The sequence below is a fragment of the Chlorocebus sabaeus genome, chromosome 22, assembly GCF_047675955.1.
Source record: "Chlorocebus sabaeus isolate Y175 chromosome 22, mChlSab1.0.hap1, whole genome shotgun sequence".
NCBI classification, from domain to species: domain Eukaryota; kingdom Metazoa; phylum Chordata; class Mammalia; order Primates; family Cercopithecidae; genus Chlorocebus; species Chlorocebus sabaeus.
The window spans coordinates 57128274-57156093 of record NC_132925.1 but is presented as its reverse complement, the minus strand read 5'-3'; the positions used below and the strand labels follow the sequence as shown (position 1 = coordinate 57156093).

The 27820-nt window shown below is 38.0% G+C and overlaps 1 protein-coding gene across 3 annotated transcripts in view; it reads left to right on the top strand.

Moving 5' to 3' along the window:
- Positions 1–27820, top strand: part of GRM7 (glutamate metabotropic receptor 7) — an 899796-nt gene that overhangs the window by 556343 nt on the left and 315633 nt on the right. For all 3 annotated transcript variants that reach the window (XM_007985083.3, XM_073009908.1, XM_073009909.1), the window contains exon 5: positions 4075–4215. In XM_007985083.3, the coding sequence (XP_007983274.1) occupies positions 4075–4215 (141 nt within the window). The remainder of the gene's footprint in view (positions 1–4074; positions 4216–27820) is intronic.

Sequence of the window (27820 nt, the reverse complement as noted above, 5' to 3'; positions counted from 1 at the left end):
GTTCTGGGGGCCAGAAATCCAAAGTCAAAGTTTCAACTGGGGCCACCACCCTCTGAAGGTTCTAGGCAGAGTAGCGTTTCCTGGTTCCAAGCATTCCTGGGCTTGTGGCTGCAATACTCCATCTGTGTTCATCTTCACATCTCCTTCTCACATTCTGTGTCTCTCTCTTCTGTATGTATCTTGTAAGGATTCTTGTCATTGGATTTACAGCCCTCATGAATAATCTAGGATCATCCCATCAAGAAATCCCTACATTAATTTTATTTGTGATGTAACTTATTGCTATACAATATTAATATATTTTCCAAATAATGTCATATTCACAAGTTTGGGGGGTTAGGACATGGACTTTTTTTAAGAGCCAAATTTAAATCACTGCCACAGGTTATGTTATAGAAATATATAAGGGCATGAAACAACTATGTCGGGTTTAAAAATAGTTATAACGTTACCACCCAGTCAAGAATACTAGCAGAACGATAGATGCCCCAGCACTGTTTCTGTCCACCATGTGTCTGTCTCCTCTCTTGTAACTCCAGAAATAATCTATTTTTTTTAGAATATCCTACTTTTACTGTAATAGTTTCAATGTTTCTCTTTGTAGTTGAACCACATATGACTGCCTCATTAAACAATGTAGCTTATTTTTGCCCAATTTTGAACTTTATGTGACATAAATGATACTGAATGCATTCTTTCATTCCTGGTTTGTACATTTGTTATGAGATTCATATGTGTTTTTGTGAACAGCACTTTTTTTCCTGTGTATTTCATAGGCATTTGGGTTGTTTCGGATTTAGTTATTACAGATATTACCACGCTACGCATTATTGAATGTATATTGTGGTGCATGTGTGTAAACTTTCTAGTGCATGTACCTAGCAGTAGAATGGCTCGTCTTTAAGAATACATATTAATAATATTAATATATAATGCTGACCTATTTTTCAAAATTTTTATACTTATTTGCACTCTCAGAAACAGGGAATTCCCTGTTTCTCACCCTAATCAATGCCTCTTTCTTCTCTCTTCTCTCTCCTCCTCTCCCCTTCCCTCCCTTTCCCTGCATCACCTCTTTTCCTTTTCTCTTTCTCCCTCTGTCTCCCCCGTTGTCATTTCCTTTTGTTCTTTTTATTAATTGCTTCATTCACTGATTCTATTAGTGTCATATGCCTATGATGTGGTAGGAGCTTTATTTTTCTGAATCATTGGGCCATTCTTCCTAAGAAGAAAGCAGACTCTCTGTTTATAGGCTGGTAAAATGAAGCCTTGGGTACCCCCTGGCACCTACGCTAACAGGGATGTTCTAATCTCCAACACATGAATAGTGTTGAGAAGGCAGCCGTCAGGACTCCTGGTCACTTTCTGATGTCACAGGAAGCGCCATCAATATCTGTCAGCTCCCATTACCCTGGCAGAGCAGGCAACTGGGTCGTCTGACCCCCTCTTGACATTCTGATAGGCTTCCCTTCATACCGCACACTTGCAAGAGCTTTTTCTCTCTGTCTTACCTGGAAAGGTCACTTACCAAACACGATGCCTGGGATAAATTATGTTTCTATTGTTTTGTACTGTCTTGTCTCAACCACCGATTTCAAGGGGTGTTTGAGGGCAGCAACCCTGTTAAAAGAGGAAAGAACCAGACTGGTATGGTCTTAACACCAGCTAAAATCCATTACATTTTCTCTATGTTGTTCTTTCTAAGTTTACTTTCAAGATTACAGGAATATTGCTCAACATGTAACCAATGGGGCATTTGCTTCAGAGGCACCTGGAGATTAATTTTTGAAATTAAATTTATCTGTCTAATAAAAGGAACAATTTCATAATAAAAATACCATCTGCCCCGTATAAAAGAATGATCTCCTTTTACATGACTCTGATTCTCTTTCCAGTGACCTAAAACTCTGGTCTTGTTGCCTTGGTTTACATTTAAATACTCTGACAATTTAATGGTAATGGAATATATGTCTAGATTACTTTTCTTCTTGGCTCTAGTAGAAAGTTTGGAAGAAAATCTCAATTCACTATGACACACACACACACACACACACACACACACATAATAATATTAATAGAGTTATTCTAATTTTTGCTTCTACCCCTGACTTTCCCTCTGCTCCACCTTGGTAACTGTATATCTTGTATTGGACAGTCTATTCCTCAAACAAGATAGGTAGAATCTTTAGGTTACAGGAACTATAATGACAGACCAAAAGTGATGGCTTGGTGACTTCAGCCAGAGGGAAAACTTTAAACCATTCTGTATCAGAAGCTCCATAGCCATTAATAAAGAAAAGCTATAGCGTATGCCTAACCCAGAGAGCTGCCAAGTATATTCCAAGGCATTGTAAATACATGGCTACAACAAGATCTCTCTTAAAACTTAAGTCTCTCGTGGACAATTTTATTCTTTGTGAGCAAAATTGAATAGAAGCAAACTTCAAGACTTAATTTATGTTTTTCCCTAGCTAGAAGAATAAACAGACTCTTAGATCCTGGAAGAATCTGACTCAGCTAAGAAGAGGCAAGTCAGCAAGAAGTAACTAAATAGAATAGTATCCATTTGACCTCTGCTTCTGCTGCTTTGAATTGTCTGAGAGGAGCTTCGTTTTATGAAAGTGGCTTTGGCTCAGGACTGTCAGACTGTGTAGTGGGTTTTACTGTTTTGATTGACTTACCCATTCCAATAGCTGAATGCATGATTGTTTTTGCTCTTCTACCTGTCAATCCACCCAGTTGCCCTGTGGAATCAATAGCTGATACAGTAAGTTGGTGATGGGGCATCTAGTAGAGAAAGAGAGGAAGTGGCTTGGTAAGTGGGCCATGGAAGAGCTTCATAGCAGTAGTTGTTGACCATTGGTGGCTAAGAGAATTTGCTGGGGAACTTGAAAAAAAAAAAAATAACAAGACTCAGATACTGCCTACCTCAATGAGCTGAACTCTGTATTCTTTATCAGCTCTCCAAATGATTGCAATGCCCACCAAAATGTGAGACTCACTGCCCCATAGCTTGGGTGTCAGAAACCAGGGTCTGGAATTAGGCAGATGTGGGTCCAAATTCTTCTCTAAGCCTTCATTTTAAACTTTAGAGTATGGATCTGAGACTACCTACTTCCTTTGGCTGATGTGACATTTTATGAGAAAATGTACATAAAATACTTCTTATTTTTGTAATTGTAATGATTATTCCATTTTTATGGCCTTACAGGTAAGGGAAAACTTTGAATAATTTAAGTATTCTGAAAGTAGGTCCATTTTTTTCCCTATGGTTCTTGATCATAGAACTCAACTTTGTAAGTTTCCAAAGTTTTTCCATGGCCACAAACAAGATACTGTGGGGGAAGGAGATGGTGTAGTCTTCATTGCTGCTAGTGGATTGAAGGAAAATCGGATAGGTTAAGTGTGTACCTGCTCATGGGTCCATGACTGAGTGAGATTCATAGATTTGGGATTTGAGCCTAGGGACACTGAATCCAATCTCTTTTTCCACTCTGACTCTTGCAAGATCTTATGACCCCATACGAATATTTAAAGTCACACTGTCCTAAAGAGGAAGCTAGAGAGTTCCCTGGCCTCCTCGTTCCTGCTTATCTGGATATTCTGTATACATTGGATTGAGATTTATATTGGAGTCAGTTCACCTATAACCTCTTCAAAAACTTTTCCTTCTAATTTGACTAGAAAGTCAATTACATAATGGGATATTGCTAAGTGAAAGGAGGTTCTTAAAATAATATTCATGGATCAGGAGCTAACACAATTAGGGATGCAGAATGTGGCATAATGGTTGACCTTAGGCATGTTACTATTTCTTATAACTCTCTGTTTTCTCACCTACAAATGGAAATTATGCTAGTAACTACCTACCTGTCAGATTGAACTAGGAATTTAGTCATAGATTAATGCAATTAGAATATTTTTCCTCCTTCTGTTAAATTTTTTTTTTTTTTTGGTTGACACACAAGAGGATCCAGTTCACTGAAACAAAGAAAAAAAGTCACTTTTATTTTTATTTCTGAATATGCCAGCAGTGCCCTGCAAGCACTGACCTTTTCATTTAACTCTGTTTAGGGTTTGATGCCTACTTTACATCCCGTACACTTGAAAACAACAGAAGAAATGTATGGTTTGCTGAATACTGGGAGGAAAACTTCAACTGCAAGTTGACGATTAGTGGGTCAAAAAAAGAAGACACAGATCGCAAATGTACAGGTAATTTAATTCTCATTGTCCTTCTCCTATTACTCTACGTGGCTAGCCCCGAAATGTCTGCATAGCTGACAGAAGGAAGCTTGGCTGGAGACAAATTGAAAAAGTAAATTAAATTTTACTAGACTGTTCAGAAAATGGAACAGGAGCATACGTCTTACAGGACAAAAGATGTACAGACAAGAATGTATTCTTTTCTGCCTATCTATCTAGCAGTAATTGACATTTTCAGTGATTCCTTGAATTCAGAAGGGGTCATGTTGCTTTGAATTCTCTTGTTCAGTTTCAGCCAGGGGTATGAAGTAATTTTCACGTAGACAAAAATCTCTGACAAATCCCATGCTATTGCCGGATTTAACTGTTACCATGGACAGTATACTTGATTAAGGAAACAGAGTGATTGGGTTTAGAATAATGAAAATCCCAAATGATTTTCATTAATGTCTAAGTTAATGAGTTACCCACTGTTTAAAATATTCACAGCTCCTTATATATAACCTTGCAAATGAAAAATATCTGTGAATAAGTCAGAAGAAAAATCACACATTCATTCGTTTATTCACTCACAAATATTTACTGAGTGACTCCTTTCTGCTATGCACTGTGCTAGGCACTGGGGATCCCGTGGTGAGCAAACTAAGTGAGAATCCTTCTTTGCTGTCCAGAGTCTGGTGGAAGGAATTTGACTTTATTCAGTGATCTCGTGAACGAATTCTTAATTACAAACTGCAATCCATGTTCTAAGTGTTATGAGGGCCTGTAACTAAGGAAGTTTACTCATGTTGAAGGTAGAAGTTGTCTCAAAAGACCCTTTTGAGAGAATGATGCTTGAGTCAAGATAAAATGAAGTAATGGACATTGGCTGGTTAGGGAAGGAGAATAAGTTGGAGAATTCTGATTAAACATGGCAAATGGCTTGCAGTAGGAGGAATTTTTGTGTTTCTGAGGATGTGAAAAACAGAAAAAAAAACATGACTGAAGTACACGGAACAGAGAGAATGTGTGAGCCAAGGCTGCAGGTATGGAGAGGTGGTCCAGAACTAAATCATTTTAGGATGTATGTGGGACTTGACTTTTATCCTTAGAGCAGTGGTGACCATGGAAGGGTGTTACACAAGGGTATGACATGATCTACTATCTTATCAACTAGACCTCTTTAAATAGCAGCTTTTACAATTTGTAATGATGACCTTCAAGTATAATAAGGTAATAAGGCTAAAATATCTTATGCATGATCAAGAAAGACACATTCATGTGGGACACAGTTCTGTCTCTAGTCTATATAACGTAGCTGTTTGAATACCGGTCACCCACATGTTGTAGATTAATCCACTCAACAAGCATCTATTAATCATGTAATATATAGTATCAGGAACACCATGAAGTCTTTCAGGGTGCTTAAATGTAGTCTCAAGGAGTTTTCTGTGAAAAAGGAGAAATGAACAAGATATGACCAGAAACATGAATAAAAATAACACTATAAAATCGGTATGATGCATATATTAAAGGCATTATTCAGTCAACTGGAATATTAGATTAACCATGTTCTCCAGATCATGCTGTATAACAATAATTCAGAGATATGGTCCCTAGAATAGTGGGGGAAAAGGGAAAATATTAATTTAGTATTGACTTGACCTAGGCAACACAAAGCTTTCCAGTGGAAACTGAAAAAATTAGCTTGACATCTGGATAATTTGTCTATATGACAGGGTACATTCAAGTGCACCAGAAGTATGTAGAAGATTGATGACAGTTTTCCTGGGTTCTTTCTGACATTTGGTGTTCTGTAGAGTGTATGGAAGGTGGAATCGATTGATGGACGTTAGGATTGTCTCAATCTGAGGCCATACCTCTGACTTTTATGAGCTTAAACACAGGCTGTTTTATCTGGAGCCATGCTTCAGGCTGATCATTCAGAATCTGGGTTTATACAAGCTAGTAAGGTCATTATGCAAGCCTCTACCTTACAAAAATGGAAATAGAAGTGTTTGTGTCTTCCTAACTACCATGCTTCTTCCATGTGAATATTTGTAATCACATTCACTGAATTATCAGTGTACCCAAATTATTTGTATATTCTCACCTTCCTTTTTCCTTCCTCGTCACTTTTCTTTGTGATGAGCTGTACCATACGGAACGGAGGTAGATATTGTTACCATTATCATATCTGTTACTCTTCCACCTGTTGATATGGTGGTCATATTTTGTTTTTCTTGTCCTTCCTTTTTCCAAATCCAACCATATGTACATCTTTCTTCGATAGTATTCCAAAAAATACTATTTAAAAAATCTTTACATTTAAGTATTTCTCAATTTGGAAGTGAAGAATCAGTGGGAAAGGTAACCTGGTTACATGCTTTGGTAACTAGATTTTAAAACACTAGGACAGGCGTGTTAGAAAGGGCACCCAGATGAGCAGACTGTCTGAGTAGTCTGGCACTGAAGATCTGCACTGTGAATACAATGAGTGTTTTTATCTGAGGACTGTAGAACATATCCCCCTTCACAGAGCTCTCTCTGTGACTTGGCTCTGCTAAGGAAAAAGGAAGTCTTATTCATATAACATTCACTCTTAAGACGTGAGCACAAATTAAAATGTAAACCTTTTTTTTTCTTTTGGACTGGGTAGCCTCCTTAGCCATACTAAACTATATTTGTTATATATTAGCTGCAAGTACACCAACACTGAATCAGCCTTTTGACAAGTTTTAAAGATGAGGAATGAGACCATACTATTTGGAGAGAGCAAATTCCTGAGGTCAGAATATAACCATGAGTTCTAAAATCACAAGAAAATGCAAAGTCATGAGAGGAATAATAATTATTGAAAAATATTCATTAAGAAACATGAGATAGGCTGTTCATAGTTCATAATTTTACTTGGGGCTAGATGTGCATGAATTCTTACAGAAAATGACCTGAACAACTATGTAATCTTTATTTCTGTAAATTATCCATGTTCACTTAAAGTCTCCTCCAAGCAAGGGATTTTATCACATTCTTTAGTATTTCAAGAACATCCCCACTTTCCTTGATACCACATCCCAGGATGTGACAATCTGAGAGCTAGACATTCTTCCTCTTACCTTCCTTCGGAGTAGCCTAATAACCATTGATATAGATCAAGCATTCGCAGTGAGCCATCCTGCTCATGGGATATGTTGGCTGTCACCACTCAGCGCGAAAGCAGTTCAGCAAGTATGTGGTTGTCCAAGCTATCACAGAAAACACAACTTCCATTTGACAGGCATTAATGCTCTTCATGCTACTTCATAGAAGAGCTACGTTTTCTCATGGAGACAGTGCTAGCTATACACACAGTCATCTCTTCTGGAGAGTTTGCCACGTACCATTTATCATTTGCAGGCAGAAGGATCAGATGTGATTTTTTTCTGGGTTGTATTTATGTTCCCGTACTCACAGCCCACCAGCTGACTGTGTTCACCCTTGAGACTTGCCAGGATGCTGCTGGCACAAATACCAGTTTAGAGTATGACCTCTTTGGGAATAATAAGTTTCAGTGGAAATACTAAGGGTCAACGAAATAAGGAACATTACACAAATGAAGTGATATCGCTGCAAGGAGAGATTGAGGCCATCTCGGGGTCAGGAACATTATACCACAGTGGTTAAGAAACCATTGGTTTTGGAATCAAAAAGGTCGAAGCTTCTGTTCTAAGGACATCCCTAATCACACATGCTTGTGACAGCTTAGATAACGTGTTTTTAACCTCTCAAAGTCATTTCTTATTTTTGAAGGGAGACTAGTAAAACTTTACATTCAAAATTATTGAGTGGATTAAATGAGATAATTTAAATAAAGGGTCTGAAATTTTACTAGCACATAATAGTAGCTAACAATGGAAATTTTCTGCTGTTCTGGGTTGAATTCAATGGCCTGTGAGGAATTCATGAAGATCTTTTTGTCTGTGTCACTCCTTAGAGATCAGGATGTATATCAACTCCAATAAGAAAACAAGTACATAAATATAGACAAGAATTTTTACTGGGGTGCACACTATAGAGTGGAGTATTGAGTATCAAAAGAGTTTGCAGACAGGCATCATACCATGTTATGCTATGAGTGAAACATGAAATTCAAGGCTTAAGGAATTTCGGTGCTTTAACACAGAGTGTGTGTCCAAGGCCCAGTGACACTTGGACACACGCTGCATTATAGAGAGCATCATATCCCAAAGTTTGCTCATTTTCTTCTGAAGAGCTGTATCCTTACATAGCTAATGGCATCCCCAAGATTGTAACACTCAACATCTCATATCCCAAAGTTTGCTCATCTTCTTCTGAGAAGCTGTATCCTTACATGTCTAATAGCATCAAATATTTTAGCTCCCAAATTCATGTTTTAAACTCAGAAGGAGGTTCTGAGAACCTGAATATGTTTGCCTATGACTGAGCAACATCTTATAACTTATCAGTCATAACTCATGACTTACCCAGAACATTTGTCTAACTAATATCACCGTTCTATGAAATGCCACTTGATGAATAGTGATTCATTAGAGTTACCTCCTTGCTGAAAAGCAGGAACTCAGCATTTACAAATCCATCATCTGATGATGGGACAATTTAACGTTCAGAGATTTGTTTTTCTTTTGAGATGACAGAAGATGAATAAATTGGTGACATACATTTTTTGTAACAAGCCTTCATATTTCATTGCTAGTGCTTTCAAGTCACACAATAAGCAAATTCAGTTTTGATTTGTGTCCCTAATCAACCCCTGCTTTCTGTGGAAAGATATCAAGGGCTAAAGAGCATACTCTGATAAATGTCTACATTTTGGAAGGTCAGAATTCTTAAGCTGTGTTTTTCTTTACACTTCACTTCTCAGAGCTAATAGTTTAAGTCCTCTTTTCAGTGGAGCTAACAAAAAGCCTGTTGATAAATGCTGTTAATGAATAAGCCACGTATTTCTTAAGTCTTTTATTTTCACCAGGACCCAGGCTCATTAGAGCCTATATAATTCGTTAACAAGACTATCAAGACAAAGGAATTACACTTAAAGTCAAGTGCTCAGAATATATGTGCAAAAATAATTGATGATTATATGATTCGTTTTTATGCTCACTGTCATTTTATTATTCTATTCTGAGTTGACCTTTAATTGTCACAAAGATGTTTTATTGCAGCACCTAATTTACTTAACACGATTGAGGAATCCACAACACAATGTTATAGGTAACTAATGTCTAACCCTTTGGTACTCCAAGACTTTTTTGAAACATTTTTGATGAGAAGCAATGTCAAATGTATTTTTACACCTTTGTGCTTTCTTAAATAGAGGCTTGCCACAGATTAATTATGATTTAATCTCTGTGAGCATGCATAGGGTGATGTGTTTTTTTTTAAATTTTTTATTATTATACTTTAAGTTCTAGGGTACATGTGCATAACGTGCAGGTTTGTTACATATGTATACTTGTGCCATGTTGGTGTGCTGCACCCATCAACTCGTCAGCACCCATCAACTCGTCCTTTACATCAGGAATAACTCCCAATGCAGTCCCTCCCCCTCCCCCTCCCACTTCCCCCCTTCCCCCTCCCCATAATAGGCCCCGATGTGTGATGTTCCCCTTCCAGAGTCCAAGTGACTCATTGTTCAGTTCCCACCTATGAGTGAGAACATGCGATAGTTTGCTGAGAATGATGGTTTCCAGCTGCATCCATGTCCCTGCAAAGGACACGAATTCATCCTTTTTTATGGTGTTAATGTGGTTCTTTGTTAAATTTTTGGTTCTCTGACTCATCTCCAAATATCGGAGTCTTGGTTGACATCTCTCTTGCTACCATCACCCTTAAATCTTCCCCTACCTACCTCCATAAATGACTTGTTTCTAGTTGTGGGAACTGGAAATGTGTCAAATTATTAAGAATTTTTGCTTGTTAATTAATTTATTTATTTAAAAATGAGTGTTAAATAGTAAATCCTCACAGAAAGGCTAAAGTCTATAGCTTTGGGGATTTAGTAAGGCATTCTACAGCAACTGATTGGGTAAGTTTGTTAATAACATTTAGATACATAGAATACCAATTAACATATGATTCTTCAAGTTAAAATGGTCTGAATGTCACATCTACAATCCTCATTGTTTTTGGGAAACCTCTTTAAATCCTTTTTGGAACGTAAGGTATTGAATAAAAATTCCATGCCCATAAAAGGTAATTACATTTCTAGACTTTAGTTTTTCATGTATAATTGTTAAAAATAGACTTTAGTGTAACATTAAGTCATAGTAAGTGTCATGCTAACTCTATGGGTTTGCTTTTAAGTCACTAAAATATGAAAGTTTATCTTCTTGTATTATTTAAAAATCAATAAATTTTTTAAAGGCATTTAAGAACAAAAATGTAACCTCTTTTCAAGGGAAGCATATCACCACCTATGTTAATTGCCAATTATTCCACTGGATAATTCTGAGAGAAGATAAGCAAGATGATTAGACAATGCTTGATTCTGAGGGCAGTAATTAGCATAGCCTTCTGTATGGCTGTGTATTGTAATAGGTACAAATCTCAAATCATAAAATTACTAGTGCAAAAAATTGAACTTTTGGTTATTTTCCATAACTTCACTTTGTTTTTCGAATCTCCATCCCAGTGTTTTGTAGAAATTTAATCTTTTTTAAACCCCTTATTCCACATGGTCCACAGGCCTAGACCTTAGTTACAAAGAGATTCTTTTAAAGTCCAGGACTTGAAAATTATTTGTGAGGCTTTGCTCTGAGCCTTTGGCATGCATGATTTTTCACTAGCCATGAATCCATCTCCGGGAATGCACCTTGTCCATTCTTGCCCTTTGGAGTGAAAATGTGAGGGCTACTGCCACATGGATTCTTGGTCCCGACCTCAGGACTTCTCCAGGTACAACCATGGTTTCGATGACCTCCAGGTCCTTCCTGTGACCATGGTTGCTGGAGGTTCTAGAGCCTAGGAGCTCTTCAGTTTTTTCTTTTTGTTTTAAAGGAGTAAAATACATTTTTTAATACTGTATTTTTAAAAAATAAGGCCAAATCCTGGGCAACGTAGCAAGACTGTGTCTCTACAGACGGTAAAAAAAAAATAGCCAGAAGTGGTGACATATATCTGTGGTCCCAGCTACTTACATTGGGAGATTGAGGTGGAAGGATCACTTGAACCTAGGTAGTTGAGGCTGCAGTGAGCTGTGATCATGCCACTGCCTGCACTCTAGGCTGGATGACAGAGTGAGATCTTGTCTCAAACCCCCCCCCAAAATAGGGCCATAGCAATACAACTTTTGCTCAGTATCTATCCCTTTAGATCAGGTCAGTGAACTTTCCGTCTCAAGGGCAGGTAGTAAATATTTGAGGCATTATGGGTCAGGCTGTTTCTGACACAACTACTGTGTTCCCATAACACAAGGCAACCACAATATATAAACAAATGGACAGTAAACAAATGATCCCTTGCTTTAGACCAGCCTTGCCCAACGGAACCTTTTACGATGACGGAAATATTTTATTATCCAACTACTGAGCATTTGAAACATGACTAATGCAATTAAGGAACAGACTTTTAAAATTATTTAAAATGTAAACAGCCACATGTGCCTAGTGGCAACTGTACTGACTGGCTCTGCAGAGCCTAGGAGCTCTTCAGGATCTTATACCAGCATTTAACTTTTACATACCCTGTTAGTTTCTCCCTTCACATCTGTCACTCCTCAATGTCTTGTTAATAGGCTGGGAGAGGAGACTAATTTAGATCCATTCATATCCTTCCATTTTTTTTTCTTTTTTTTTTTTTTTTGTATATGGCATACACTTCATGTCCTGAATACTTCAGTATTTTTGAAGCAGAGAGCCAAGTACTGACCACGTAACAGTGGCTTTTAGAGCACAAATGTCAGTCGTTTATTTATTATTATTATTTTCTTTTTGCTTCCATTGTTGTTCTGTGTTTTATTATAACCATCCTTCCCAAAAGCAATGAAGAAGAGTTCTGAAACTACCATGGTTAGAAAATAAATGGTGGGGAATAAATGAAAGGCACATTTGTTGATATATTATTATGTTAGAAAATTACTATATGACACTAACCGAAGTACAAGCAAAGTAGATGGATGGCAAGCCAGATCGTTGATTTTACTCACAAACCTCATTTTCCCAAATCTTGACCAGGTGCCCAAATGGAGACTGGGTATCTTCAGCCTTATGAAATAGAGGTTTATAGATGAACCCTGCAGTAAATAAATTTTTCCTTCAGCCACCAACTCTTCAAAGCATAAAAAGGGGTCTCTGCTGAGTGCCATTTTAATTCAGAGCGCACTCCCTCAGTTTGTTTCTTGCCACACAGCTCTTTACGTCACCCACGGCAACTGTGTTTAATTCTGTGCCGAAGCAGACCAAGCAGTGGAACACCAACTAGAAAGCCCGGGAGTACTCAGGCAAAGCTCTTTCCATAAATGCTAGAAGCCATAATTATTTGAGCTGTGTGTCATTTCTTTCTCAGTAACTCCAACAGGCAACGTCTTTAAAATTAGGAATTATGGCCTTTCCATATTCAGAAAGTCTGTCAGGCTTGGCTGTTAATGAGAAGGAATTCCTGAACTAGGGAAATTAATGCATATGCGTCTTCTCGGCAACAGTTCTTGTAAACAAAGTGCCTCTTATAAGCAATAGAAGTATTATAAATTGGATGCTTAGAGTCATTTTAGTAGGTATAAGAAAGGGTTGTGGAATGACTTATCAAGTATCATCAAGCAAGTTAGAGTAGAATATAGCCTTCCTTAGAAGAGTTTCTAGCAATAGAGGCTTTCTCCCCACCACCACTACCCACCAAAGAGAAATATGGATACTAAAAGCATTTTAGGTTTTTATGGTATATGCAGCATCATATTTATTTTTCTACAGAATAAAATGTGATCACAAAATAAATATTGAATATGTATATATACATACAGATGAAACTTTCTAGAGCTATTCTAACTTTGTCTCCCTGATTCTGTGAAGAGGAGATCCAGGTATGTGGGCGAACACATATGGAGGCTGCTAATTTTTGCATTCTCGTCCTCAAATAGTATTTATTGTTTACCATCCTGGGCACTGAAAGCTGGGTGCTGGCTTTAAATACAGCCTCACTGGTGTAGAAACACAGTATTCAAGCTGCCTGCTTCAGTCTCACTAGTTTGTTCATGAAAGAAGTTAAGACTTGAGTCAGATTCCCTGGGTTTGAATCCCAGCTGTTTCTGTTACTGTGTCACCATGGGCAAGTTACTCAGACATTCCCAGCGATCTTTCCCATCCCCTCATCTGTAAAGCAGGGTCCCTACTATATGGGCTCATTCACAAGAATTAAATAGAGCAATACCTGGTAGGGATAGAGGGCACCCGATGCGTTTAGGTGCCATTGTTGTGGTTGTCTTTGTTGATAGTGGTGACTGATCCTACTTTTGACCTTCGTTTAAAAAAAAAGAAAAAAGAAAGAAAAGTCAGGCTCCTCCATGACTTAAATAGTCCATCTTTCTTTTATTTTCATATAAAGTATTATTCTGCCTTTACCTTAAATACCTATTGCCTTATATCATGCTAGGCACATAACAAAACACTTGTAAATGTTTATGTTATTCTACTTGATCCCCATATCAGCCTTGTGAGATAGTCAGGGTAAGTAATGCCCTCTTTTTACAGGTTAATAAAAAAGACAACAAACTTGGAGATAGTTTGTGACTTCTCTGAGAGGGTGACCAATGAGAAAAATTTAATAATGCCAGCAACTAAGTGCATACACTCATTTAATCGTGTACTCTGTCACTCATTTATTTACTCAACAAGTGAATGACAAGTGAGCTGCACTGGGCCAGTGTCTGTGCTGAGCCAGAGAACACAGGCAAGGTCTTTGCTTTCAGGGAGCTTTTATTCCAGTACAGGAGGCAGAAAGAAAAACCAAAAGCAGATATGGAGAATAATTACAAGTTGTGATTAGTGCTGTGAAAGAAACAAGAGGTTGAGCTAGAACATAACAGTAGACAATTTTTCCAGAAATATATAGTCAGCAGAGATGATCATGGCAGCCCTGACTGTCCATGAGAGGTTATTATTTCCATTATACACATGATGAAATTGTGCTTCAGATGGATCAACCCAATGGTACATAGAGCTTATTTATCCCTATGCTGTTTCTCCTCTCATGCCTAGTTGCCTCCCAAGACCCTTGGAAAACTGAACACAAATAGATACTTTGTCATTTTTCGGTAACTTTGTAGTTCTGCTTCTACAGCAATTTCCTCAGTCTGTGATACCCAGGCACACAAGGGCTCGTAGTAGAACATGTTTGATAATGATCCTGGATTGATCCCTTTTAGTCCGCACTGATAAACAGCTATAGTGGAGAAGTGAGCTGACCTTGTTTCTTTTCTCCTTTCTTGAAATTAAAATAGGGCAGTATTTTCCAGTTTATGTTCAAACTTTGTTATAATGATAAAAAGCTAGCCATTTGTACAAAGAGAAAAGAGAGCTCAAACCTGTTGTCTCAAAGGCAGCATGGTTATACAAGAGGGAATTGTAGCTCTGACTATAAAATTCTCTCTGAATATATCTCATTTGCTTGGGACCTTCTGTCCATTTAGGGTAGGGCAGACACAAGCCAGCAGGCTTGTTAAAGCAGATGGTGGAGACTGAATTTTGTGTGAAACCAACGTGGTACAAAATAATACCTTTAAGTAACTCAAAGGACTTTTGGAGCAGCAGTTGTAAATTGAGCTACCAAAGTGGTCCAATGCACTGACAGAAGTGGGCAATTTACTATGGAAGGAAAATGTTGGATTACAAGATGTGATTGCTTTTATATTAGAGAAAAAATGGAACTATTACACACAGGTTCTGGTCAAGTTTATAATAAATAGTTACGTTTTAAAATTAAATTTAAAAAAAAATACAAAGAAAAAGATGCCAAGAACCAAGCTGAAACAGTTCTCTTTTTGTGCTGAAGTGTACAGAAATCACTACGACAAGCAGTTATTGGACTTCTAATGTCTGCCTGTGTGGCTGTTAACGTGACTGTAAATCATGCTTCCAGCACACACTATATATCAATAGATTCTTTCTTTCCTTGGATGAGTTTTGAGATTGCCAAATAAGTGTTAGTGAGTTTCAAGAAGCACAAAATGTCTAGATTGGTGCTATTTTTAACATGTAAAACTAATTCCTCAATATTTAAGACATTTCTTTGGCCGTACCATACGTTGTTTCTTTCTTTTCTTTTCTTTTTTTTTTAATTGAGATGGAGTTTTGCTCTTGTTGCCCAGGCTGGAGTGCAATGGTGCGATCACGGCTCATCACAACCTGCATCTCCTGGGTTCAAGCAAATCTCCTGCCTCAGCCTCCCGAGTGACTGGGATTACAGGCATGTGCCACCATGCCTGGTTAATTTTGTATTTTTAGTAGAGACAGGGTTTCTCCATGTTGGTCAGGTTTCTACAAGACTAAAACCTCAGCATGGTCTGTGGGGCACCTGGTAGGAAGGCCCTATCTCATACTCCTGGGACTCTGATGTTCTAGTTCTCTAGAGGTGTCTGCATTTTTCTTGCCACAGGGCCTTCGTATATGCTATTTATCTGCCTGTATTTTTTTCTTCCCAATACAACTTTTGACAGTCACTCATCCTGCATATCTCAGTGTCAACTCTTTAAGGAAGTCTCCAATGAAGTTCCCACCACGATCTAGGGCAGGTTCCTTGCCATCTGCTCTGCCACCTTCCTGTCCTGAGAAACACACGCCTGTTTGTGACACTGTGCTCCTCAGTGTGCATATGAGGTGAATGTCTCTCTCATACTCGGCTTCAAGCTCCATCAAACAAGCTGCTCACATATCTGTTGATCCCCATCTTCACATCCCCGGCCCTAGGCCAGTATCAGGCTTAGAGTAGGAGTTTAACAAGTAGTTGTTGAGGAACTAATTGTTTTGGAACTACAAGTGGTTGTTGAGAAACCACTAATTTTACTTTCCAGGCTTGAAAACAAAAATCTGCTTTGCATAAAACATTTCAATGCAATTGATCAGACTGGAGGAGAAGGAGGAGACGATTTGTGCTTGTGTTTTCCTAAAGGTGCTCAGCTTGCTGCACTTACAACACTACAGCAGCGTCTTTTGTTGCAAGACTATTCCGCACAAATAGATTGAATCAGAGGCTTTGTAGGATCTTTTGGGCTGCATGTGATAAATGTTTCAGAAGCCCATTATGTTGTTTTCCACAAGACACAAAAAGAAATTAGCAACATCTGCATATATTTGAGTTGACAAGTGTTCCCACTTTAAGGAGAAATGTGAAAATCCCAAAATTCAATAAACTGTAATATATTAGCCATTTGTTCCTTTAAAATGAATTTACAGGAATAGAGGACTAAGAAATGTCATCAGCCTCTCAGCTTTGACCACATCTTTTCTGCGTTGATCATTGTTACGTTCAATTCTCTTATATGATGCTCTTATGCTCTTATGGTATGAAGAATTATTGCATCTCATGTGTTATGAAGAAGAAATTACATAAATTGTTAAAACCCTAATAGTAAAAATAATAAAATAACCCATGCTTACTGGGTACTTTCTTAAATGATGATGTCTCTTCCTGCAAACACCTATTCCTGTAGGTGAATTCAAATCGACAAAATAAAATTTTTGTATTTTTGGAAGTTTTACACTGAAGATTTTAATTCTGTGCATCTTTTGAAAAATAAGTACAGTAAGCAATATTGAACACTTTGCTATGCTAAGTACAGTAAGCAATATTGAACACTTTGCTTAACACTAACACTTAAGCACTTTGCACAGATGATGGTGGTCTTCAAAAGTCCCATTTTTATCCACAGTTTTTAGTTGAGAAGGGTTGATCTGTTTTACTCCCCTCTGAGATTATTTTTGCTATTTTATAAATGAGTAAATGGAAGCGCAGGAAGACAGCAATCTGTACAAGGTCACACAGCAGAAAATGGCAGCTCAGGCTCAGCAAGGTTAATGACATGACATGCTCATGATCAGTCGCCGGTTAGAAAGTGGCAGAGCCAGAATCCAAAACAAGGTCTGGCAGACTTCAAAGCCTTATGTTTTTTTTCTTGGTTTTTGTTTTGAGACAGAGTCTCGCTCTGTCGCACAGGTTGGAGTGCAGTGGGGCAATCTCGGCTCACTGCAAGCTCTGCCTCCCGGATTCATGTCATTCTCCTGCCTCAGCCTCCCAAGTAGCTGGGACTACAGGTGCCCGCCACCACGCCCAGCTAATTTTCATATTTTTAGTAGAGACAGTGTTTCACCGTGTTAGGCAGGATGGTCTTGATCTCCTGACCTCATGATCCACCAGCCTTGGCCTCCCAAAGTGCTGGGATTACAGACCTGCTCCCGGCCATTTCTTTTTGTTTCTTTTGTTCCAAGCTGTCCACCAGGGTTGAGACCCCTTATAGGGAAAATGATGTGCAAAACATTTAGTACCCAGCTTCAGCCACTACAGCAGCAAATAAAAGATATGGAGTGACATATATGTCTACAGGCTTCTGTGTTTGGGGACAGAAAACACGGGTTTCTGAAAGGAGCTTATACCATTGTTTCTAAAAGGAGCTCATTACTCTAGGCTTTGTGCTCTTTTGAGTTGGTCCACCAAGGAGTGCGTCTCTGCCATTCAATGGCTCGTTATTTTGTTATCCAAGAGTAGGGAAAGAATATGGGCAAAGAAAAGACTGTCCTTGAAAAAGAGCTGTCACTTCTCTGATGGAGAAAATTTGCAGAGGTCATAAGTCTGGGAGAGTGCCTAACTCTGGCTCACCATTTTTTCTCCTGGGACAGCCTGTGTGATTGTTACCTGTTTTTAATGTTCTTGTGATTTTAACACAATAGTGTGCGTTCTTTCATTAAAATGGTGAATGATATCTCATTCGCTCTGTACTATTAACGAGTACTTACTCACAAAAAGTGTGCATTCATGACTGCTTACTCATGAAAAGAAAGAACTTCTCATGATAACACTCGGGTTTGTGGTTGGTCTTGTCACTCATGGGAAGATGTTTGCCTACCACTTATGGTCCTGTGTGGTCCTTAACATTAGGTATCCAGTAACTACTTGTCCTAATGATTTCTATACACTTCAGCACAAAAGGGGGAAACTTACAATGCTAGCACAGGCAAAACCCCCAACTCTGGTAATTCTGTGACCCCAGAATAATAATAAGAAATTCAGGTACCTTTAAAATGTATTTTTAATTTTATGAAACATACATATTATATCTGTTGTTAATTTTCTTGATTAAAGTGTTATATAATAACCCAGTGACTTCATATACTATCGTTTGCAGAAATTGCACTAAAATTATTTACAAAGTTTGCAGGTATGTTTAAAACACATCAGGACATAACTCAATAACTCTTGCTTCTTTTTTTTGAGGGAGATTGCTTTCTTGGGATGCATTTCTAGAAGTGGTTTTTTTTTGTTGTTGTTGTTTTTGTTTTTTTTTTTTGAGATGGAGTCTCGCTCTCTCGCCCAGGCTGGAGTGTAGTGGCGCGATTTCGGCTCACTGCAAACTCCGCTGTCTCCTGGGTTCATGCCATTCTTCTGCCTCAGCCTCCTGAGAAGCTGGGACTACAGGTGCCCACTACCATGCCTGGCCAATTTTTTTTGTATTTTTAGTAGAGACGGGGTTTCACCGTGTTTGCCAGGATGGTCTCGATCTCCTGACCTCGTGATCCACCCGCCTCCGCCTCCCAAAGTGCTGGGATTACAGACGTGAGTCACTGCACCCGGCCTATTTCTAGAAGTTGTTAAATGGAGTAGTAAAGAACAAAGACTTGGAAGCTAAATTGCCTTAAATCAATTTCAGTTCCTGCCTCATTAGCTATGAAGCCTAACACAAGTGACTTTGCATCTCTGTGCCTGTTTTCTAATTTCTAAAATGTTGATGATAATAATTATCTGATAGGGTTTTGTTTTGTTTTGTTTTGTGTTTTAAGTAGAAGCACTAAATGAGTTAATACATGTGAAGTGCTTGGTCCAATGCCTGACATAGGAAGCCTGTGGTAAATGACAATAAAATGCACATTACCTATTTTTATCATTACTGATTCAGAGTACAAACATTTTTGGACAATTGAAATATATTGCTAAGCCGTTTTCTGAAAGCACTCTACTAATTTATTCAGCCATTGGCAAAACTACTAAAATGTTATCTCTATTTTGATTTGTATTTCTTGGAAAACTTGCAAGGTTGAATATTTTTCCATATGTTTGGGTACAGATTTGTCTTTTTTATGAGATGCACTTTACAGACTTTAAATTGTTTTAATACTCCTGTGTCATTTGATCCTCCCTACAACTCAGTAGAGTTGACAGAGCTGGTAATATTTACAATCTATTACAGAGAAAGATAAAAGCAAAGTTCTCAGAGGTTTGTTAAGTGGCTTGCCGAAAAGTCACTTGGCTAGCATCTGGCAGCGCTGGAATTTGAACCAAAGTATTTTGCTCTACTCTTGTAAACCATAAACAATGATACAAAGAAGTGGCATCTCCCTGGCATTAAAGAGTTAACACAATTTAAAAATAAAACAAGCAATGCCTAATTTTTCCATGTAAAAAGTTTAAACCCTTAGGGAAATATGATTTAAATATCTTACAAGCTGTTTCCTTTAGTTCATTTGGAAACCACAAAAGAAAAATTGTGCTCTAACTGGCTCCTTAAAGTACGTATAAAATGGCACAGAATTAGCTGCAGTTTACAACTTGGAAGTAGTGAGATGGGCATGATGGTGCATGCCTGTAGTTGCAGCTACTCAAAAACTGAGGCAGGATTACTTTGAGCCCAGAAATTCAAGGCCAGCCTGGATGCTATAGAGAGACCTCATCTCAAATAAATAAGTAAATATAAAATTAAAAATGAAAAACTACTTGGAAGTAGTTGTGATCTTATGAAGTATAGTTTAATGGTTGCAGCCTATATAATCTTTTCTTAATAAATAATTAAATTTTGGCCCCATTCCTGTGGCCTTCTGAACTACTGTGTTCTTCCAGTAGAAAATTTAGGTAATCTGGGATGTTCAACTTCTGAGATGTTTGGCAAGGAAAGTTGTTAGATTTCATACAGTGGGCCAGTAGGCATACAAGAAAAATTCTCTTTGTCATAATTCACCAGAGAAATGCAAATTAAACCATAATGAAATTCTACTACACAGAAATAAAATGAAAAAGATTGATGAGATCTAACATCAGAGAAGATATGGAGGAGCCAGCACTTTGTGTATTGCTGTTAGAATGCAAATGCTATAACTAATTTAGAACACTTCTTTAAAAGTTAAGCACATACCGACCTGTCCTATACAACTCTACTCCTAAGCATTTATCCAAGAGAAATGAAAACATATGTCTACAAAACTCTGGTGCAGAAATATTCACATCGACTTATTCATGATAGCCCAGTTGGGGGGCAGTCCTCCATTGGCCTCTCTTGTTTCTGCTTATTTTGCAAATAGAAGCACTGATTACCTTTTCAAGATGTTTCCGTGGCAAATAGTCCCAGATGATACAGATAGGGTATCCCCTTGGAGTATAGGGAACTTTGCTTACTGGCAAATATAATACAGATAATATCTCTCTCTGGAGCGAAGGTCAGATCGGCTTGCTTAAAGTCCTTTTATATAAAAGATTTGAATTCCTAAAGCTCAGAGTTTGACTGATGTAACACAAACTCATTGTGCCTTCTGCATCCACATAGACCACTCTGCATTACCCCCACTGGATTTGAAGGGGTTGTGGGAAGGGGCCCAGTGCAAACATAATGATTGTGCTTGTTGCCATGCCTTGACTCTGAACCAGGGGTTCCACATCTTCAGCCAGCACTCATGAAACTATGTCGGACTAACTTGACACACGTACACCAAACTGGAAATCACCCAGATGTGCATCTGAAAGAAAGTGAATTATCAAACTCTGGTCTATACAATCAGTCAAATAATGTCTATCATTTGAAAATAGAATGGATTGTGATATATGCAGCAAAATGAATCTCAAAATTTTGTGTCTGAGTGAAAGAACCCAGACCCCCAAACTACATATTGTATGATCCTATTTATTTGAAAGTCTTGAATAGACAAAACTAATTTATGGTGCTAGATTGCAAAGCAATAGTTCCTTCTTAGTTGGGGGAGATTTCCGGGGGATGAAATATTCTTCATATTGATATGTATTTATCAAAACTGATTAAACAGTTCACTTACAACTGTATGCAGAATGTACTTTTATTAAAAATATTCACACATTGGACTGAGAGCCAAACAGCTGGAGTTCAGTAACTTGACTAGCCACTTGTTATCTGTATAACTTTGGGTAAGTTATTTAAGTTAAGTCTCAGTTTTCTTGCCCATAAAGTGTCAATAATAATAATAGCAAACACCTCATTGGATGATTATTTCATTAAGTGAGATAATGAATGTAAAGTGCTGAGGACAGTTTTGGGAGTGTAGAAAACATTGCATGAATGTTAACTGTTGTTCACCGCAGTACACTGTATGAATGTTGGACAACCTGAATTTGGTAGTTATGGGAGTAACAACAGATGTATGTGGAGCAATATATAGACTCCATTATAGAGAAATAAATATGCATTCAAATGCTAATTATTAAGGTTTAAATACCTGGCACAATGTTTTTTATTGTTCTTTAATCCTGAGAAGAAGCCTGATGGGCCATAAAGTTAGGTTAGGGGACTGACTTGACTTTGAGCAGTGTGGCTTCCCAGGTACTCCAAAGGGCCCCAAATAAGCTACAAGGTAGAGCTGCTAAATTTGAGACTCAAGCATGAAGCTGGAACTGCTTTGGGAGGAATAAAGTAGTAGCAGGTAGGTTTTGCCTTGGATTCCAGCAGGAATTATTTTCAAGAAAAGTATGTCTTCTTTAGGCCTGAGCCAAAATTTTAAATTAAAATTAATTAACCATTATTATCTGATAATTAAAGCTGATAAATCACAAAGAAAACACTAGTAGTGAAAGCCAACATAAACAAAGATAATATATATATAAGTAAACCAAGGCATCTAGTTTTTATTTTTTCCCCCCTTTGGAATGGAGTCTTGCTCTGTTGCCCAGACTGGAGTGCAGTGGTACAATCTCGGCTCACTGCAACCTCTGCCTCCTGGGTTCAAGCGATTCTCCTGCCTCAGCCTTCCAAGTAGCTGGGACTACAGGCATGGGCCACCACGCTCTGCTAACTTTTTGTATTTTTAGTAGAGATGAGGTTTTACCATGTTAGCCAGGCTGGTCTCAAACTCCTGACCTCAGGCAATCTGCTCGCCTCTGCCTCCCAAAGTGCTGGGATTACAGGCATGAGACACCACACCCAGACCGGCATCTAGTTTTTTGGTTTTTGTTTTTTGATTTTTTTTTTAATTAGAAATAATAGATTTAGAATAAAATCATGCATAAAATAGATCAATAAATGTGGAATCCTGCCAATGTGTACTATCAACCAAAGGCTATCAAAAATGATAAAACACTGAATGGATGGGTTAAAAAAGATTAGACACAGTCAAAGAGAGAATGCTTGAGCTAGAACATACATCTGAAAGAAAATGCAGCACAGGACAATGAAGGATAGCAAATATGGAAGTGTATGGAGGAACACTAATCAGCCCTGGGTCCCAGAAGTGAATAATGAGAATGGAAAAGAGGGAATTCATAAACAGATAATGACTGAAGAATTTTAACAGCTGAAGAAACACAATAATCCATAGATCAAGGAAATCTATGCCAACCAGAATAAAAAAATAAAGAAGGAAAGTAGAGAGTAAGAGAAGAGATCGAGGAAGGAAGAAAGTTTCCATGGACACAATAATGGTGAAAATGCGTGATTCTGAAGATAAAGAGAATATTTTATGATGGCCAAGTGGCAGTCTCAGCTTCCAATTCACTGGAATCATTTTCATGTACCCTGGTGCAAACATTCTTATCTCTACGTAAACAGAGATCAAATGTGCACCCATGGAAAACATTGTGTTTGCACATGAGTTATTTGGCATAATAGTGATGCACGTGTTTACACTTCCATTCCTTCCTGGAGCTCAGTGTTCTGATGGAGAAACAGCACTATATATTTGTTCCTGTTAAAAGCACATACCACCTCTTGTGGGATGTTGTCCCCACCTTGCAATGTGTTGTCTACTAGCTGGCACAATAACTGAGTCTTCAGTAAGCTATTCTGTCATTTTTGTTAGGCCAAGTAGAAGGGTATGTGGTAAGACAGACCAGTGAATCCTGTCATATTGCCTTACTGTGTTTCAGTACGAAGGGTTATATGGTGAAAAATAATGTGAGTGATGCCATGGAAGTGAATGAGGCATAAGTAATTCTACAGGTCATGGTCCAAGTATCTTTTCAAATCTCTTCTGATGAGCAGTTTTCTTCCAGGACTATTCTAGATAAAAGATACTCATGCCAAATTCATTGACATAACTAAAATATATTCCCTAAGGAATGCTGAATATTTGTAGAAGGCTTATGAAAAATGGGATTGAAAACAGAATTTTGTCTTTATCATGATAAAAATGCTCTCATCCTGTCTCATCTGTGAATTCTTTAGTACACACCCAAATGAGAGAAGCAGCAGTTTTATTTCAATTGCATCCAATCTGTATACCAATATGGAGAAAATGGACATCTTAATATTGAGCCTTTAAATTCGTCAACATCGTATACCACTCTGTTTATTTAAAATCTTTGATTTCTCTCTTGTTTTGTTATTTTCATTATATAGATTTTGTATATATTTTTGTTAAATTCAACCCTCAGTTTTTCATATTGTCATGCCATTATAAAATAGTATCTTTGTAATTCCTTTTCAAGTGTTAATGCTACCATTCCTGAAATAGAATTAACTCTGTAGACATTGAATATTATACATTTTCATTGTTTATTACTTATAGTAGCTCATTTGTAGATTTTTAGGATTTTTTATATAGATGATCACATCATCTGTGACACAATGCTTTCTTATTTCACTGCATTTTGTCTTGCTTTATTGCACTGATCAGGACTTCCTAATACAATATTGAGTAGAAGTAATAATGGGAGTACTTACCTTGTTCCCAATCTCAGGGTAAATCAGCCTGGCATCAGTGAATATGATCACAGCTGTAGAGATTTTTTTTTTTTTTTTGTATTTTTAGTAGAGACGGGGTTTTGCCGTGTTAGCCAGGATGGTCTCAATCTCCTGACATTGTGATCCACCCACCTCAGCATCCTAAAGTGCTGGGATTACAGGCGTGAGCCACCCCGCCCAGCCACGCCTGGCTAATTTTTTTATTTTTAGTAGAGACAAAGTTTCACCATGTTGGTCAGGCTGGTCTTGAACTCCTGACCTCAGGTGATCCACCTGCCTTGGCCTCCCAAAGTGCTGGGATTACAGGTGTGAGCCACTGAGTCTGGCCTTATCAATTTTATTAACCTTATAAAAATAAATTTTGTTTTCTTTATTGTCTGTTGTTTTCTATTTCATCTATTTCTACTGTTGTCTTTATATCCCTCTTTCTGGTAACTTTTTGTTTAGTTTTTTCTCCTCCTTTTCTTTCTTCTTTTCTAGGTTGTTAAGAAGAGGCTTAGATTAGGGTTCAGCAACCTTTTTCTGAAGTAGATAATAAATATTTTAGGATTAGGGTCACATAGAGTCTGTGTCTTACATTCTTTTCTTTTTCTTCTATTTTTTTAACCATATTGTTTAAAATTTAAAAGCCATTATTAGTTTGTGGGACATAGAAAAACATGTCATGGGTCATACTTTGTCTACCCCTGGCTTAGCTCATTGATTTACAGCCTTCATTTTTTCATTATGTAACAACTAATGCTACAAATTTTCCTGTTTTCATTATCAAAAGATATGGGTTGTGGCTAAAGCAACTCTGAATTCTGTCATGCTCCTCTGAAGATTGTGCTGTTTTCTAGAAGATAGTTACCTACAGTCAAACTGCAAACTTGCCTCTCCTGCAGTCTACAGCTACTTATATATCTCTCCAACTCTTGCCATTTTACACTTCTGCTTTTTTCAGCCTGGACTTCTCTGGGGCTCCCCTGTGCCTATGAACTTTGCAGTCAGTCAAGTATTTGGGCACACGTGGGACTCACCTTCTGTGTTGTTTTCTTGCTTGCAGAAATACCCCTTATTTCTAGTTTCTCTGTTGACTTTGGGATCTATATTCTGGCCTCAGGTCTTTTATCATCATCATCATTTCACTCTTTATATGTGTCATTTGCTTTAGTTTTTGGAGATCACTTAATGGTTTCATTGGATACAATAGAGATCAAGTCCAATGTATACTCCTTACAACTTTTATTTCCTTTCACACTGACCCTGTAGCATGACTTTTATTATTCATTTTTGTTTCCTAGCATAACTAGTCACACAGCTGGTAAGTGGCAGAACCAAGATTTGAGACTAACTGCAAAGCCTATCTCTTCTGCTTTAAGCTTTTATCTTCTATTTTTAAAAGAGTGAAGTAATGCAGTCTATTTCATAGTGCTGTTGTATGAGTTAAGTGAGTTCAGTTTTAAAGTTCCAAATTTGGTGCCTTCTCTTAGCAGAGTTTTAAAAATGTTTTTGCACCCTCCTTTTTTCCCATCCTTTCTCTATCCACTTCTCTCCCTTATCCACTCAGTCACTAAGTCCTACTTAGCTTTCTACAAAATAATCTAACTCATAAATCAATTATTTATTGTGCTAGACTCTGTGGGGAACAGATAATCCTCACTGCTACCACTGCAGTCCAAGACATCCTTACCGCATGTCTCAGTTTTGTAAATAGTCCTAACTGGAGTCATTGCCTCTAGTCCTAGACTCTAAATTAATTGACTATGTAAATTTATGGTATTCTTCATCTCTTAATTCATAATGTTTATTGTCTCTATTATTTTTTCTAAAATTGCATCTTGCCTGGCCTTATGTTCTTATTTATAACTGATTCATGTCTGCCTGGTTTCCTTCTTTTACATTTTCTTTCCTTTTCTTTCTCTTCCTGTATTCCCCACCCTACACCCAGCCCACCTCTCTCAACACCCATAATATAACTATAATTTTTATGTCTTTGCATAGCCTAATGCTAGGCTAGGGGCAAGTAGGGAAACTGTACAGAGAGACCAAACTTTGAGAATTAGTAGAAGTCTCTTAAATATAACATTTAAACTAGAATCTGAGAGTAGTAGTTATCCAGAATGAGAATTTTTCAAATAGAAGAAAGAGGAAATTAGAATATGCTTGAAATTTGTTTTTTTTTTTTTTTTAAAAAAAAAAGGTAACAGAACGTGAAATATAATGAGAAGGAATGTGGCTCTAAGATGTGACTGGAGGGAGTCAGATCACACTGAGCCTCGTAGACTATGTTGAGGTTCTGATTTCCAAGTAAATGAAGTGGGGAACAGGTAAGGGGTTTCAATCAGGGGAGTGGCATGGCCTAGTTTGCAATTTAATGGTAAGTTGACTACTATGTGAAAATTGTGTTAAAGAGGTGCCTGGATAGACGTTGTGAGACCAGTGAGGAGGCCATACAGCAGTCCAGGTGAGATAGGATGATGACTTGGAGAAGGGCAGTGGTTGTGGAGATGGAGGGAAGGAGACAATTGTGCTAAGTATTTGGGAATCCAAATCTCTATAATTTGGTCATGGATGAGATATGGGGAAATGAGAGCAATCATGACACCCCCATTTCTGGCATACACAGCTGAATGTATCAGTGAGAATCCAAGCAGAAATGATGCCTCATTCAAAGGGAATTACTTAAACAGAGTCTCACAAAGGCATAATGTCCAAAAGTGCCAGAAGGGTTTCTTAAGAAGGCAGTGAAGGACAATGCAGTACCTCTGGGCGAATAACGTAGAGAAACACCACTCCAAACCAGAAAGGGCAAGCAGACAGAGTGGTTACCAGAAGCCTGGGAGGACAAATGTAAGGACAGCTACCTGACAGGGAGGTAGCCAGACCAATAAACAGCAACATCAAACCACCCTCCTGCCCTTTAGTCTTCTGCCTGCGGCTCCCATTGACCAAATTAACCAGATGTCAAAAGGTAAGAGAGCTCTGTATTTGTTCATCAAAGAAAGTTTCTCAAGGTGTAGAGAATGGTACCAGGTTCATCTGTGGGACACACAGAATATATACAGCACAGAAGCTGTCATGTATGTACGTGACTAAGAGCTGGCGGGTAGAAGAGGCAAGAGTTTAATTGTAGACATGTTGAATCCGGTACACCCATAAGACATACAACTAGAAGGGTTATGAAGACAACTAAATGTATAGGTGTAGAACTCAGGAGTCTACACCACAGATACAAAGTATAACTTCATCAGTGGTTCATAGTTAATGTCATTAAAATGAATAAAATTGTCCAGGAAGGAGTGAGTGTGAGGAGAAGGAAAAGACGGATCCCAAACCCTGAGACTCATATTATAAGGAGGGACATGAACACTGTTGGAAGAAGATTGTCCATGGGTCTCTCATGTTTCTGCACATCTTGTGGGCAGGGACAGCGACCACTTTTGTTCCAGACTACCTTTCCAAGGGCACTTGTATAGCAAACAACTTTGGAAGCTGGAGATAGTGTTTCTTTTCAGAGCAAAGGTC